The sequence below is a fragment of the Labeo rohita genome, chromosome 20 (assembly GCF_022985175.1).
Source record: "Labeo rohita strain BAU-BD-2019 chromosome 20, IGBB_LRoh.1.0, whole genome shotgun sequence".
NCBI lineage: Eukaryota > Metazoa > Chordata > Actinopteri > Cypriniformes > Cyprinidae > Labeo > Labeo rohita.
The window spans coordinates 33,245,724-33,263,223 of NC_066888.1; the positions used below are offsets into that span (position 1 = coordinate 33,245,724).

The window sequence follows — 17,500 nt, forward strand, 5'->3', positions numbered from 1 at the left end:
CTGCGTTAATGAAGCCGTAGCGCGAGAGACGGAGAGAGAGATGGACGCTTCTATCTGCCGCCGAGCAATTAATCTTTGCATTAGTCTTTACATTTCAATGTGCCGTGATAATGAGGACTCGGGAGGACGGCCAGAGCCTCACATACGCGTTCAATCAAGCTCGCGCTCGCTTCGTCCTTTACCGTGACTCCTGGCTTTATCAAACGCCAAATCCAAACTATTAGTTCTCTCTGCTTTCAATTTCACCTCGTTTATCTGCTGCGGTGAAACAAAGGAAGCGCTTAATGATCCGGAGCCGAGCTCACACGCTCAGATGATCGGATGAGGCTTCTGTCGGGAAAATACACCGTCCATCAGACCTTAAATGAGTAGATTTACAGTCATTTACAGCTGAAAAAAATTAAAATTTGCCGAACAGATTTGTAGAAACGTGTCATTCCATCACTGTCTCACTAATGGATTCTCTGCAGCGAATGGGTGCCGTCAGAATGAGAGTCCAAACAGCTGAAGAAGTCCATCTCCTGTTTGTCTCTCACATCAAAATCCAGCCACATATTTGTTTAGAGCTGTTTTGGCTTGTAAACGCTGCTTGATCTGTGCAGATTTCTCTCCTGATTCAGACCACTCCACTTTTTCGTATTTTATTTTATTTTATTTTAGCCAATAAGGAAAGTAAGGAAAGTGAATCTTTTTTTTTTTTATATCACATTTATCCCAAATATCACAACATTCCCATGGCATTAATTTTCTTAATTTTTTTTTCTGTGTAAAAATTAAATTTGTAAAAAATAAATAAATATATATATTTTATTTCATTATTTTTAATATATTTTTTTTTATTTATTAATTATTTTATATTTGCATTTTTTAAGTTTTGCATTTCAATGGCAATTAAGCACATTCATCCCAAATATCCCAACATTCCCTTGGCAGTAATTTTCATTTATTTTGCTAAAAAAAAATAAAATAAAAATAAAAATAATAATAATAAAATAAAATAATAATAATAATAATAATAATAATAATAATAATAATAATAATAATAATAATAATAATAATAATAAAAAGATTTCTCTCCTGATTCAGACCAGACCTTTTTTTGTATTTTATTTATTTTATTTTATTTTATTTTATTTTATTTTATTTTATTTTATTTTATTTTTATTTTATTTTATTTTATTTTATTTTATTTTATTTTATTATTTTATTTTATTTTATTTTGCATTTTTTAAGTTTTGCGTTTTCATGGCAATTAAGCACATTTATCCCAAATATCACAACATTCCCATGGCAGTAATTTTCTTCATTTATTTTGTTAAAAAATAATAATAAATAAATATAAACGAACAAACGTGTGAACAAACGTGCAAACAAACGTGCGAAGGAACGAACAAACAATCAAACAAAAGATTTCTCTCCTGGTTCAGACCAAACAATTTTTTCGTACTTTATTGTATTTTATTTCATTGTGCAAATATGCAATTAAACACATTTATTCCAAATATCCCAACATTCCCATGGCAGTCATTTTCTTATTTTCTTATTATTTTATAGTATTCTTGTAATTGAAAAAAAAATGGCTATACTTTTTTTTTGTATTATTATTATTTTATTTATTTTTAGTTTTTAGTTGTTTTTTAGTTTATATATATATATATATATATATATATATATTTATATAACAAATAATCTGCATTACCTTAATTACTGAAAATCATAATGCTTAGCGATTTGTGAATCGAAATTCTAAAAAACATTATATTGTTCTGCATGGTGGTAGTGTAATAAGAATGTGTTTGTTTGTTTTCCCTTCAGTTAATGGTATTTTGACGGTCATGAAAATAATGCAGATGTGGTTTTCTTAACTCAGATATATATATATATATATATATATATCTCTCTCTGAGGTGTGTGTGAAGTGTTTTGATGAGATTCTGTGTGACGGCGAACAGACTCGCGCTGACAGTGATGGGCTGATGTGTTGCCATGGCGACGCAGACGTGATGTCATTTCCCCCTCGTCTCCGAGAACTCTGGTGCTTTATTTATTTATTTTTGTCTCGTCAGACGCGCGGCACTTTCATCTCCTCACGTACGGCGACAGCTGAAGGATTTCTACAATTTACTGTGTTTATTCCGATAGAAACGATAGTATAAAAGACAGCGGGAGATGATTTAATTCCAATCCGTCAGACGAGACCTTCAGCTGAAAGAAACTCAGCACTGACGAGTCTGAAAACTTTACAAAAGCTTGAAAAGACTTTGACTAGTAAGTAAACAAGATCATAAGAAAATCAAGATGAACTAAAATAAGAAGATAAAATTTTCAGCTCGTTAAAATAAAAATAATTTTCTCCATTTTAAATAAAATATAAAAATAAGTGAAAATAAATAAATAAAATAAATACTGCTTTTATAACTAAAATAAAATAATAAAGCGCTTAGACATATTATTTAAAAATATATATATTTTTAATTCTTTAAAATCAAAAATAAAATATAAAAACTTAAGCGTGTTTTATTTCAGCTATTAAAGCACTTAGACTTCTTTTATTTCAGCTAGTTAATATAAAAATAATTTTCTTCATTTGAAATAAATTATAAAGATAATTAAAAGTAATTAACTAAAATAAATAGTGCTTTTATAGCTAAAATAAAAAAATTAAAGCACTTAGACTTATTTTATGTCAAAAAATATGTTTTACATTTTTTTAATAAAAATAAATAAAATATAAAAACGTAAGCTTATTTTATTTCAGCTAGGTAATATAAAAATAATTTTCTTCATTTAAAATAAATTATAAAAATAATTATGAAATAAATAACTAAAATAAAGACTGAGTTTATAAAATAAAATATTGCAGTACTTAAACTTATTAGGTAATATAAAAATAATTTAAAAAAATAAAGTGAAAATAAATAAAATACATATTTCTTTTATATCTAAAATAAAATATTAAAGCACTTAGACTTATTTTATTTTTTTAAAAATATAGATTTTTTTTAAATAAAAAATAAATACAATACAAAAAGTTATTTTATTTCAGCTAGTTGTCATGGCAACCTAAAAACACTTTATTATTTAAAATAAAATAAATTTAATTATTTGAAATATTTGCATCATAAAGGGCATTGTTAGGCTCAAACGAAGCTTTGGTTTTTATCCAGAACGAGTCATGAAGTGAAGGAGGTTTGTGTGTTGTTATGGAGGTTAAAGACTCGAGCAGCATCTCTAGTGTTTGCAGGACGAGCGCTGTCTAATGCACTGCTGTTCAACACGTCTCCATTACAGTAACAGCTTTTCATTACAGTGTTTTCTGTTTCTGATAATGGCCTGGAATAACATGCATTATTAATACACAGTGGCTGCACAAAAACCCTGTTTTTATTATCATCAGAGATTCAGTCTTCATCTGTTTTTCATTCTTTAAAATAAAATAAAATAAAATAAAATAAAATAAAATAAAATAAAATAAAATAAAATAAAATAAAATAAAATAAAATAAAAACTTATTTTAGCTGGTTGCCTAGTAAACATAAAACAGTTTTGAAAAATAAAATATTAATAAATTAATAATTTAATTTCAAATAAAGATTTATCTCAATTAAAAATGTAAACTTAATTAAAAACAACAAAAACAAATAACTTAACATTTAAAAATAAATAATAAAAATAAAAAAATAAATACCTCCTGTTCTTAATGAGTATTAAGGTCTTATTTTCCTATTAAAAATCTAGCAATTCTTAAAAAAAAAAAAATACATTTACTTGAGATCCGTACTGCAAAAATAAATAAATACCATTATTGAAATAAAATATAAGAAAAACTGAAACTAAATATAAAAGGCCTATAAAACTTATTTTATTTTATTGGTTTTTTTATTATTTTATATTATTTTTATTTGAGATAAAAACATCATTGTTTGAGATTAAATGTAAAAAATAAATAAATAAATAAAATAAATAATACTTAATTAATTTTAAAAATATATATTCTAATATACAAATCTTAAACTTTTTAAAATTTTATTTCAGCTAGATACAAAGTCGACATAAAAACATCATGATTATTTGAGATAAAACAAACAAAATGATAAATAAATAAAATACAAAAAGCTAAAGCTTATTTTATTTCAGGTAGACACCAAAGCAGCATAAAAGAATGAGATTAAAATAAAAAAAAGTAATACAATACAAAAAAATGTTAAAATGGCAACTGAGGCAACATAAAAACATTATTATTTGAGATAAAATGTAAATAATAAAAATTAAAAAATTAAAATATAAAAAGCGTAAACCTATTTTATTTCAGGTAGACACCAAGGCAACATAGAAAATGGTTTCATTATTTGAGATTAGAATAAAAAATTAAAATGCGATTTAAAAAAAAAAAAAAATAATAATAATAATGATGATGATAAAATAAAAATACTAAAATAATTAGAAAAAAATATATATATTAAAAATGCATTTTTAAAAAAAAACACATTTATAAAAGCATTTAAAATATATTTGCCCTCCCTATAAGCATCACTTGTAGTCAGAAGGTGTTTGTATAGAAACTGGAGACACTCATGTGATCAGTTCTGAAAGTGTGGAGTTGTGAAGTGTGAAGTGTGAAGTGTGGGCTGTTTATTGTAAGTTCTGTTGTGGAATTGTTTACTGCTGTTGTTTCTGATGTGGTTTGTTGGACTTGTTCTCCATCACTGGCTCATTAGTTTTTTCCGTGGCCGCGTTCGGCTCATAAACACACACAGACTCACGCGATGACGGTCCTCCGCGGCCCCGTCTGCTGCCTTTCTAGAGCCCCATATCAGTCCCTCCTCTGTTTTTCTCTTTCTTAGTTCCTCCGAACCTGACCGTGCCGCGGGGCAAGTCTCCCATGGCGGTGCGGGAGGGCGAGACGGTGGAGCTGGAGTGCCTTGTTTCAGGGAAACCCAAGCCCATCATCCTGTGGTCGCGGGCGGATAAGGAGGCGCCGATGCCGGACGGCAGCATGCAGACGGAGAGCTACGACGGCGTCCTGCGCGTCGTCAACGTGTCGCGCGAGATGAGCGGATCCTACCGCTGCCAGACCAGCCAGTACAACGGCTTCAACGTCAAACCCAGAGAGGCCGTCATCGAGCTCATCGTGCTGTGTAAGTGCCACAGCGAAAAATCATGTTCTTAATCATTATTTATGTCTTATTTTACAGTTAAAAATCGAAAAAACTCTTGAAACAAATACACTTACTTGAGACTTGTACAGCAAAAAAAAAAAAAAATATATATATATATATATATATATATATATATATATATATTTTTTAACTATTTTTAAAAATATGCCAAAAATATATTTGCTCAAATATGTTTCAGAACATATTTAAGTGAATGTATTATTTAGCTTCGTTTTTAAATATGTTTTAAAAATAAAAGCATTTTTAAAAGCATGTGAAAATTGCGATTTTTTTTTTTTTTTTTTTTTTGTACCATGTGTGAAAATACCCATATGGCAAAAAAAGGTTTAAATATATAAAATGGTTTAAATATAAAAAATATACAAAAAATAAATAAATAAAAATATATGTTTAAAAGCATGTATGAAAGCATGTTGTTGCCATATGGCAAAAAATGTATATTTTCAAATGTATTTTTAAATAATAATTTAAAAAAAAGTTAAAAAATAATTTGGCTAAAATATGTATCAACATATATTTATGTAAATATATTTTACATAATATTTATGCATATATTATTTGCCTTTGTTATTTAAATATGGTTTAAAAAATAAAAAACAGTTTTAAAAATATATTTATTTCAATATATACAAAAATAAATAAATAAAAAATGTTTTTAAAAGCATGTATGCCCTATAAATAAAATATAAATATTTTCAAATATATTTTTAATAAAAAAGCTAAAAAAAATGTTTCATTTTTTTAATTTATGTAAATATATTTTCTATGAATATTATTTGTATTTGTGTTTTAAATATGTTTATTTTATTAGAAAAGAGATAAAAATACTTTTGCTAAAATTATTATTAGTATTTGATTTTTTTAAATGTTTTTTTATAAAATATTTACATATTTAAAAAATAAAATATTTTAAAAAGCATGTAAAAATATATTTTCCCTCCATATATTTCAGTCCAAGAAAATATATTCACATTTGAATAAAATCCCACATACCCATATGCCACAACGATATATATGTTTAAATAAATTTAATAAAATATAAAAAATAATCCCAAAAATATTTTAGCTAAAATGTGTTTTAAAATATATTTCTGCACTGTGTTTTTATACTGTCATCATGGTTAAACCCTTTTTAAAGCATTGCATTTCTGTGTTGCTCCATTTAGGGTCTAAAATCAGTGCGTAATATGATCAATAAATAGATTTGACGCATGCATTTACACACTGAGAAGGTGAACACCTGCCATTGCGTCATTTTTAAGACGTCATGTGAAGTAGTTCAATGCGCTTTTTTTTTTCCTCAAATAAAGGTTGGTCAAACCGTTCCAGGTTAGTGAATCGTTACCAGTGTGTTTTTTGAGCTGCGTTATGAATCGCTGTGAATGAATCTCCAGATGCCGCACATAATCACATCCATTATAACTTGAAAATGAAACCAATTCATGAGTCACACAGGTCCTTTCTGTTTTTGTTGCGTTTGAGAAGTGCGTTCAAGAACTCGTACTGTTCTTTCCTGTCGAGGAGCTGAGAGTGTGACAGACGCCGTTCCTCTGTCTGACAGGAGTAATGCGTTGGTTAGTTGGTCAGTATGTACTGTATGCACGCTTAAACTCATTCAGATTTGTGTGAAGGGTTGAGATGTTGAGGGAAGTGTCGTGTGCTGGAGGACGGCGTGAATTCACGCCGAGAGATAAAGCGTCTCCGCCGCGCCGGTGAGGAGGACGTGTGAACGCCACGAGAGAATGACTTTCCTGTCTCGCGCCGGACGTGTTAATGCATCACATACGCTCACAACATCTGCTGTTCTCCTCATGCTGCTGAGACACACAACTCTGCTGGGGTTTGTTTGATTTTTTTCTGGAGATTCTCAGTCCAGGAGGTCTTTTTTATGTGTTTTGTATTGAATATTAAATACTGCAATTTATCACTGATTCTTCAATTCTGATGTTTTAGATTCTCTAGTGTTTCTTCCCTTAATTTCTTATAAATATATGTGCTCAAGTTTGATGCTTTTACCAGAACAAGCTGGTCAATGAATCTGGTCATCTTGTGATTTTTCGGGTTTGATAAACATATTTTACGTCTTTTAGTGTTAGTATTTTTAGTACATCAACCTAAGCATATTTATTTCTTGGCAACATTTTCTATTTAGTGCTTTTAGAACTTCAGCTTTTAATATTTATCTAATATTTATAATATTCTAACATTTGTAATTTAACCTCTAATATTTATAAGCTTAAATTAATTTTTCAGTTTTAGTTTTAGTAATTTTAGTACTTCAACTTAAGCATATTTATTTCAAGGTAAAATTCCTCATCTTTAATAAAAGTTTTTAGTTACTGAGAACTATTTGAACTAAAACACTTTCTTTCTTTCTTTCTTTCTTTCTTTCTTTCTTTTTCTTTCTTTTTTTTTCTTTCTTTCTTTCAGTTTTAATTTTAATAATTTTAGTAGCTTCTAAAATTATCTAAAATTCTAAATTATAAAATTCCAGCTTCTTAAATATTTATCTAATATGTCTAATATTCTAACATTTGTAATGTAACCCCTAATATTTAAAGGCTTAAAATTATTTGTTTTAGTGTTAGTAATTTTAATACTTCAACCTAAGCATATTTATTTCAAGGTAAAATTCCTTAAATTTTTTAGTAAATTTTTAATGAAAGTTTTTAGTTACTGAAAACAATTTTAACAAAACTAAAACATGCAATCTCTTTATTTATTTATTTATTTATTTATTTATTTAGTCATTTATTCATTTATATATTACTTTTTTATTTCAGTTTTAATTTTAAGAATTTTAATATTCTAGCTTCTAATATTTCTCTAATATTTCTAATATTCTAACATTTGTAATATAACCTCTAATATTTTAGTTTTAGTAATATTAGTAATTCAACCTAAGCATATTTATTTCAAGGTAAAGGTCCTCATTTTTAATTAACGTTTTTAGTTACTGAAAGCAATTTTAAGAAAAGAAAAGTAAAATACTGTATTTATTTATTTATTTATTACATTTTATTTCTATTTTAATTATTTTAGTGCTTCTGCTTCTAATATTTATCTAATATTTCTAATATTCTAGCATTTGTAATATAACCTCTAATATTTATAATATTTAGTTTATTAGTGTTTCAGTTTTAGTTTTAGTAATATTAGTAATTCAACCTAAGAATATTTATTTCAAGGTAAAAATCCTACTTTTTAATACGTTTTTAGTTACTGAAAACAATTTTAACAAAACGAAAACACTGTCTTTATTTATTTATTTGTTTATTTAAGTTTCTCTCTCTCTCAATATATATATATATATCTATATACTTTTTTTTCAGTTTTAATTTAATTATTTTAGTCCTTCAGCTTCTAATATTTATCTAATATTTCTAATATTCTAACATTCTAACAATCTAACACTAATATTTATAAGCTTAAAATTATTTGTGTTTTAGTTTTAGTTTTACTAATTTTAATGCTTCAACTTTAAACATATTTCATTTTAGTAATTTTAGTACTTCAACTTAAGCATTTTATTTTAAGGTAAAATTCTTATTCCCAGAGGTTTTAAGTTACTGAAAACAATTTTAACAAAATTAAAACACAGTCTTTATTTATTTATTTATTTATTTATTTATTTATTTATTTATTTATTTATTTATTTATTTATTTATTTATTTATTTACTGTTTATTTATTTATTGTTTATTTATTTATTTACATTTCTATATTAACTTTTTATTTCAGTTTTAATTTAATCATTTTAGTACATCAACTTATAATATTTATCTAATATTTCTAATATTCGAACATTTGCATAATAACCTCTAATATTTATAAGCTTAAATTTATTTGTTTCATTTGTTTTATTTGTTTGTATTTGTTTGTAATTGTAGTACTTTAACCAAAGCATATTTATTTCAAGGTAAAATTCCTATTTTTGAATAAAAGTTTTTAGTTACCAAAACAACTTACCAAAAAAAAATATTTATAAAATACTTTATATTTATTTATTTATTTATTTATTTATTTAAGTTTTAATTATTTTAGTACTTCGACTTCTAATATTTATCTATTATTTCTAATATTCTAGCATTTGTGATATAACCACTAATATTTATAAGCCTTAATTTATTTGTGTTTCAGTTTTAGTTTTACTAATTTTAATGCTTCAACTTTAAACATATTTCATTTTGCTTCTAAAGAAATATTTCTAATTTTCATTTAATTAAGTTTTTTAACTAATACTGTATTTTATCTGTATTTTAGTTACCAAAAACCATTTTAAATCTTGTAGTTTTTATTAACAGAACTAAAACGATTTGCCTTATTTTATTTAATTCATTTATTTCAGTTTTAGTTTAAGACATCACAAATTTAGTTTTTAATATCTATATTTAGATTTTAATTCATCTTCATTTCAGTGACTGAAAATGATTTTTAATAGTTGTATATTTAATTAGTTAAAACTACTCTATGGAGCAGTTTAGGACAGTTTCTGATGTGCAGCGCTTTATTAAGTTTGTGTTAGTGGTGTTAGTTGTGTAAACACACGGCTGCACTGACGTACTGCTAGTTAAGTGCTGTAGTTTTTGCCCGTGGTGTTTTTCAGTCTCCTCTGGTTCTGAAGCATTAGTCAGTCATTGAGTCACTTCAGCACTTCAGCATCTTTGATGTGTTTGGGAAAAAGCGTGTGCATTTTCTTTTGAGGATCCTCACAGCACTAGATCGTGTCTTGATTGATTGATTGATTGATTGATTGATTGATTGACAGCTGTCAGAGAGCCGCTGATGAACGGCAGTGGAGGTTGTTTGAATCATTTCTCCTCCTGCATCTGACATCAGACATCAATACGATTCCTTCATTGGCTGCGGTGCTGTAAATCTGGACTGAAATCTTAAAAGCCTCGTTTCTGCGGGACGATATCGACCTGAGCGCAAAGATCATAATGTGTGAGTCCAGTAAACATCCAGAGCCGCTGATTTATATCAGAGCAGCTCCTGTACACAACAACAGCACAAATCCTCCAAACACACACGTGCTGATGACGAACGATCACAACGCTCTGATGTGTCACTCTGTGAAAAGAGGGATAATATTTCAGTTTATTATTTTCTTTTATTTGGTGTTATGGTATTTGTTAATGTTCTGAATTAGCCTGCATTTTAATATTCCCAGTTATTTGAAAATAGTATAATAATATATTTTATTTTATTTTATTTTATGTAGTATTATAGTATTTGAATTATTTTGCATTTATATTTATTTTTTGTTTTTGTTATGTGTGTTTGTCATTTTTATTATTTTCTTATTTTTTATATATTTCTTAATAGCTTTAATTTATTCTTAGTGAAAAACAACATCATATCCTATGAACATATAAGTGTGATATTATATAATAGTATTTCTTAATATTTTAATTAGCTTTCATTTTTATCTCACATTTCATTTTAGCTATTTTAACTCATTTTCAAGTCATTTTTCTTTATTTTAATTATTTGTATTATTATTTTTTCCTTTTTTATATTTCTAAATGGCTTTATTTTTATTGAAAAAAAAACAATATTTTTCCTTTGAACGTATATGTCCTAATATCATTTGCTCAAGCTTTACTCTTTGAAAAAAATATATATATTTTTTTTTTATTTAATTTAGTATTATATTCATAAATATTTTGAATTACGTTGTATTTTAATATTTCCAGTTTTCATATTCATTTTAGATTGTTTTACTCTTTGAAATGTGGTTTTTAGGAACTTTTTTTTATTTTTATTTATTTATTTATTTATTATTTTATTTATTTTATTTGATGTTTATTTTTTGGAGTATTCATACTCGTATTCATACATTTTAAAATTATTTTTGAATGATCTTGCATTTATATATTTTTCAGCTTTCATTTTTGCTTTTTTAGTGTTATAGTATTTCTTTTTATTTAGCTTGCATTTCTAGATTTTCAGAATAAATTTTAGTTTTAGTTATTTTGTTATGTGTGTTTCTTTAATTTATTTTTAGTGAAGAACATCACATCCTATGAACATTTTGATGTTTTATTTTATGAGAAGTGTAGTATTATATAATAGTATCTATTAGCTTTCATTTTTATCTCAGATTTCATTTGTTATTTTAAATAATTTTATGTGTGTGCTTTTTTCTTATTTTTAATATTTCTAAATAACTTTAAATATTTATTTTTATTAAAGAAATAAATATTTGTCCTTTAAATTTCTATATTCTGATTTAATTTGCTCAAGCAGGTTTACTCTTTGAAAAAAAATCAACATATTTCTAAAAGCTTTTAATTATTTTTATCATCATAATCAAATTCTGATTATAAAAAATGTATTTCTTTAGTACCCAAATATGTTTAAAAAGTTTTTAAAAATGTACAAGTTTTTATGTTCGTTTTTAATCTACTATTTAGATATATTTTTTAGCTTCAATTCAATTACCAAAAACAGTTTTTAATAGTTATAGTTTTATTTATTTATGAAATAATTTCACCTTTATTTCAGTTTAAAAAAAAAAAAAAAAGAAACCAAACCATAAATAAATAAATGATCCTTTTTTGCACACAAAATACACATTTAATTTGGATCGGGAGAAGATGATTAAAAAGGGTTGGAACGGCTGATTTACTAAATGATTTGTCCTTCTGATTGTGTTTTTCATTGTGAATCACACCTGGTTACGTCTAATAACGTCAGTTTTTCAGTCTCAGTAAAGCTGCTGTAGATGTTTCTGCTGAAATTCATTCACGTGTCATTAACAAACACGGTTCCTCTGTTGATCTGCCGCTCAGGAACTGTTTGTGTGTTTGGAGAAACATCAGCGCTGACATTAAAAGCGGCTCCATTAAACGACTGCGTGTTCCAGAGAGATGAGAGTCTGTCAGATCGAACCGCATTTGCTTCAATTTAGTAAGAGAAGGAACACACCGGAGCGTTATTAGCCGCAGCGTACGGCTCTAATGCAGCAAAAGCCTTTCCTGTAAAAGCCTCGTCCTTGTGTGTTGTTTCATCCGGAAGCAAACACAGCTCTTTGATTCCATGCAGACGGAGAACTCCCACATGTGCGTTTGTCATCGTCTGACTCACTTCTGCAGCTCTTCCTCGTTCTGTTCTCGCTCTCGCAGCGTTTGTTTTAGCTCTCTGTGTGTGTGTGTGTGTGTGTGTTTGAGATGATCTCAGATGTGTTTCGTTTAGCCTCTCGCACCCGGCGCTCATTAAAATGTGCCGTTTCTTCAGGATGGAGTGCGGCAGGAGGAGGATCAGCTCGACCTCTCAGATTAAGAGCTCCGTGTTCATCCGTCCTCCAGCGCTGCTTAAACCGCCTTTATGTGGCTCTGCACTTATACGCGCAAATTAATTTCAGCCGTTTGAAATGAAAAATGTTATTTGGAGGCTTTCTCCTGCAGTCAGTGTGAAGCTGTGTACTTAAGGCTCCCTAAAGATTCCACTGTTTACATTGGATCCTCAATGTGTGCATCTGTGCATGCGTTTAGATCTTGTTTATTTTATTTTGCATTTTCAGTCAAGTCTTCATCCTAGTATGTTGGCAATAGTTTACCTTATGTAGTGTATTACTTCCAGTGGATTATCATTGAATGCACATGTGCATTTAGTTTAGTTTGTTTTATTTATTACAGCTTTTATTTTATTTTCCATGCAGCTTCACTGCATTCATCTTGACTTTTTTAGATATCAGCTGTTTTGTGTCTTTGCTTTACAGTTTATATGAATAATACAGCTATTTTATTTATTTATTTATATTTTATAACATTTTTATTATATTTTATGTTATCAGTCTATTAGTCGTTTGAGGTTGAGTGCTTGTTTTGACTTTTTGGTTTTATACTGATTCGTTCATTGATATGAATGATCCGATGTTTTCATTTGAGTTTATCAGCGTTCAGATAAAATGAAGCACATTTCCTTTGAAGCATTTTACAACGATAAAATGCACACTTTCGGTGCAAGCTGTTTTGCATAAAAGTAAATATATAAGTACTGTTATATATTTATGCAGTAAATAATATAATATATTAATAGTGAATAATAGTAAATAATATATTTATACTGTATATAATAGAGCTATATACATTTAATTAATGCAAAAATAGACATTAATGCATGATCATCAGCTTTATTTTAAATTATTGTTAGCTTTTTTAATTTATTTTTATTTTATTTTAGTTTAGTTTGTTTTATTTTAGTTTAGTATTTTTTGTTTTGTTTTATTTTATTTTTAGTTGGATTTAGAGTTTCAAATAAGCTGTAATGCTGATGTTTGACAGTTTGTATGTATAATACTGCTTTTATTTATTTTATTTTATTTATTTTTATATGTACATATTTTGTTTTATTTTATTTTTTGATGGATGTCCAGTTTCTCTAACCAAAATAAGCAGTAATGCTGATGTTTGACAAGTTTGTATGTTTAATACAGCTTTTATTTTGTTTTATTTTATTTTATCTTATTTTATTTTATAATTTTTTTTTTATTTGAAATTCCAGTTTCATACTGATAAGTTCTCTTGATATGAATTTTATTTATTTATTTATTTATTTATTTATTTTATTTTATAAAAAATTTTAGTTGGATTTCCAGTTTCATACTAAATGGGTAACTTGATATGAATTTTATTTTATTTTATTTTATTTTATTCTCTTTTATTTTATTCTCTTTTATTTTATATATTTTTCATTTTTCTTTTGGTTGGATTTACAGTTTCTCAAACCAAAATAGGCAGTAATGCTGATGATTAACAGTTTGTATGTTTAAATCAGCTTTTATTTGGTTTTATTTGGTTTTATTTAATTTTTTATTTGGATTTCCAGTTTCATACTGATTAGTTCACTTGATATAAATTTTATTTTATTTTATTTTTCATTTATTTTTTGTTGGATTTACAGTTTCTCAAACCAAAATAAGCAGTAATGCTGGTGTTTGACAGTTTGTATGTATAAAACAGCTATGTTTATTTATTTATTTATTTATTTTGTTTTATTGTATTTTTAGTTGGATTTCCAGTTTCTCAAGCCAAGCTAAGCAGTAATGGTGACATTTGACTGTTTTTATGTATAATGCAGCTTTTATTTCATTTTCATTTTATTCAAGGACACCTTATATAGTGTACTATACCAGTGGATCCTCAGTGTTTTTCCATGTTTGAGGTCAATGTTTTCCTTTACTGTGGTGTTATTATGTGCTGTGTGTCAGCTCCAGTAATGATTTTCTCTCTGTCCGTGTCTCAGATCCTCCAGCGGTGGAGCCGGTGTGGCAGGAGGTGCGGCAGGGTTTGGGTCGGCAGGTGTCCATGAACTGCCGAGTTCTGCGTGCTCATCCGTCCCGTGTGCTGCGCTACGAGTGGAGGCTGGGCTCGCGGCTGCTGCACGCCGGGACCTTCGACTCACGCGACGACACTGATTACACCATACGCAACCTGGCGCGGGAGGGCTACGGCGAGTACACCTGTGACATCATCAACCAGGCGGGGCCCGGACGCTGCACCTTCCTGGTGACCGGTGAGACTCCGCCCACTCCACACCACACCCACTACATCACCATTTGACCATCGTTGAGTGGGCGGGACTTGCGATGACGGACAACTGGTTTACTGAACGATATGATTGAAGGATAGATAATGTAGACAGATGGATTATTAGAAAGATAGATGTTGCTAGGGTGTTGCTATGCAGTTGCAAGGGAATTCGGGTTGTTGCTAAGATGTTGCTATGCAGTTACTAAGCCCAGAATACCCTAGCAACTGGATAAGAACTACATAGACACCTGGGTGGTTGTTAGGGTTATGCTATGCAGTTGTTAGGGGATTCTGGGCTGTTGCTAAGGTGTTGCTATGCAGCTACTATGTCCAGAGCACCCTAGAAACTGGATAGCAACCATGCAGAACACCTGGGTGGTTGTTAGGGTGTTACTATAAGTTACAAGAGAATTCAGGTTTTTGTCAAGGTGTTGCTAGGGGATTCTGGGTCATTGCTGTGTTGCTATGGAATTTCTAGGGGATGATGGGTTATTAGGGTGTTGCTATGATGTGGTTGCTAGGGTGGCCTTTGTGGTTGCTATGTGGTTTTTCGGGTGTTGTGAGAGGTTGCAGTGTGGCAGCTACAATCTTATTATGTGGTTGCTAGGGTGTTGCTTTGCAGTTAGTATGCTCAGAGCACACTAGATTAAACTGCATAGCAACACCCTAGCAACAACCCAGAATCAACTGAAAAACGCATGGCAACACCCTAGCAACTATCCAGAACAGTTGGGTAGTTGCTAGGGTGTTTCTGTGCAGTAGGTAGGATGTTGCTATGCCCAGAACACCCTAGCAACTGCATAGCAACACCCTAGCAATCACCCAAAGCAACCAGGAGTTTGCTAGGGTATTGTGGGTGGTTGATATGCAGTTTCTTGGCCTTTTTAGGTGGTGACATGAACCTATGCCCAGAGCATCCTAGCGACTGCATAGCTACACCCTAGCAATGTCCCAGACTCAGTTGAAAACTGCATGGCAACACCCTAGTAACTGTCCAGAATAGCCGGGTAGTTGCTGGGGTGTTTCTGTGCAGTTGGTAGGATGTTGCTATGCCCACAACACCCTAGGAACTGCATAGCAACACGCTAGTGACCTCCCAGAACAACCAGGTGGTTTCTAGGGTGTTGGTATGAAAAGTTTTTTTCTGAATGGTTGCTAGGGTGTTCTGAATGGTTGCTAGGTGGTTGCAAGATGATTTCTAGTCTGCTGCGAGATACTAGTTGAGTTACTATGACATTACAGTTAAAAGGGTTAGGATAGATAGATAGATGTTGTTTAAAATAATGACAAGTTTCCTGTTGTTCTGTGTGTTTGTGAATGTTTTGTTTCTTGTTTCTGAGTAAATCAAGTCTTCCAGATGGCGTTCCCTTCATAAATGGCAAAATAATTGGTGGAATGGGACTGTAGAGATTAGCGTTTAACTACACAACCGAGTGGCGTTTTCAGTATTATCCACGAGTCCACGTGGAACTGTGTTCCTGATCCCAGCAGATGCTGAAGATCAGCTGATAGATGAATTGGTTTTCTTAAAGGGATTGTTTCTGTTATCATTTACTAGTCCATATGTTGTTTCAAACCTCAGTGACTTTCAGATGTTATTCACTCTCCTCTGTCATAGTACTTCACATCACTGTAGAGCACTGCACGGAAAGACATTCATTCAGTTCATCTGACAGAATGATGAGTGAATGATGACAGGATTGTCTGTCTGGATGGTTGCTATGGTTGTTGCTATACAGTTGCTAATGTGTCGCTATGCAGTTGCTATGCCCAGAAAATCCTAGAAACAACATAGATTCTCTTAGCAACTGCAACCAACTGACAACTGGTTGATCTTTTCAGCCAGGTTGCTAAGGTGTACTTGGTTGCTATGCAGTTGCTATGGTGTTGCTATGTCCAGAACACTCTAGCAACTGCATTGCAACACCCTGCCAACAACCCAGAATCCCCTAGCAACTGCAACCAACTAGCAGCTGTTTGATCTTTTCAGCCAGCTTGCTAAGGTGTTCTGGGTGGTTGCTAGGGTGTACTAGGTTGGTATGCAGTTGTTAAGGTGTTGCTATGCCCAGAACACCCTAGAAACTGCATAGCAACACCCTGCCAATGGTGTTGCAACAACCCTGAATCCTCTGGCAAGTGCAACCAACTAGCAACTGTTTGATCTTTTCAGCCAGGTTGCTAAGGTGTTCTGGGTGGTTGCTATGGTGTTGCTAGGGTGTTGTTATGCCCAGAACACCCTATCAACTGCATAGCAACACCCTGCCAACAACCTAGCAGAATCCCCTAGCAACTGCAACCAACTAGCTACTGTTTGATCTTTGCAACCAGGTTGCTAAGGTGTTCTGAGTGGTTGCTTGGGTGTACCTGGTTGCAGTGCAGTTGTTAGGGTGTTGCTATACCCAGAACACCCTAGCAACTGCTTAGCAACACCCTGCCAATGCCAACAACCCTGAATCCTCTGGCAAGTGCACCCAACTAGCAACTGTTTGATCTTTTCAGCAAGGTTGCTAAGGTGTTCTGGGTGGTTGCTATGGTGTTGCTAGGGTGTTGTTAGGGTGTTGTTATGTCCAGAACACCCTATCAACTGCATAGCAACACCCTGCCAACAACCTAGCAGAATCCCCTAGCAACTGCAACCAACTAGCTACTGTTTGCTCTTAGCAACCAGGTTGCTAAGGTGTTCTGGGTGGTTGCTTGGGTGTACCTGGTTGCAGTGCAGTTGTTAGGGTGTTGCTATACCCAGAACACCCTAGCAACTGCTTAGCAACACCCTGCCAATGCC

At 30.5% G+C, this 17,500-nt stretch overlaps 1 protein-coding gene across 1 annotated transcript in view; it reads left to right on the top strand.

Annotated features, from left to right (window-relative positions):
- LOC127183328 (MAM domain-containing glycosylphosphatidylinositol anchor protein 2) overlaps nucleotides 1-17,500 on the top strand; it is a 274,658-nt gene that overhangs the window by 223,932 nt on the left and 33,226 nt on the right. Inside the window, exons 10-11 of the mRNA XM_051139299.1 lie at nucleotides 4,845-5,138; nucleotides 14,432-14,701. Coding sequence (XP_050995256.1) covers nucleotides 4,845-5,138; nucleotides 14,432-14,701 — 564 coding nt within the window. The remainder of the gene's footprint in view (nucleotides 1-4,844; nucleotides 5,139-14,431; nucleotides 14,702-17,500) is intronic.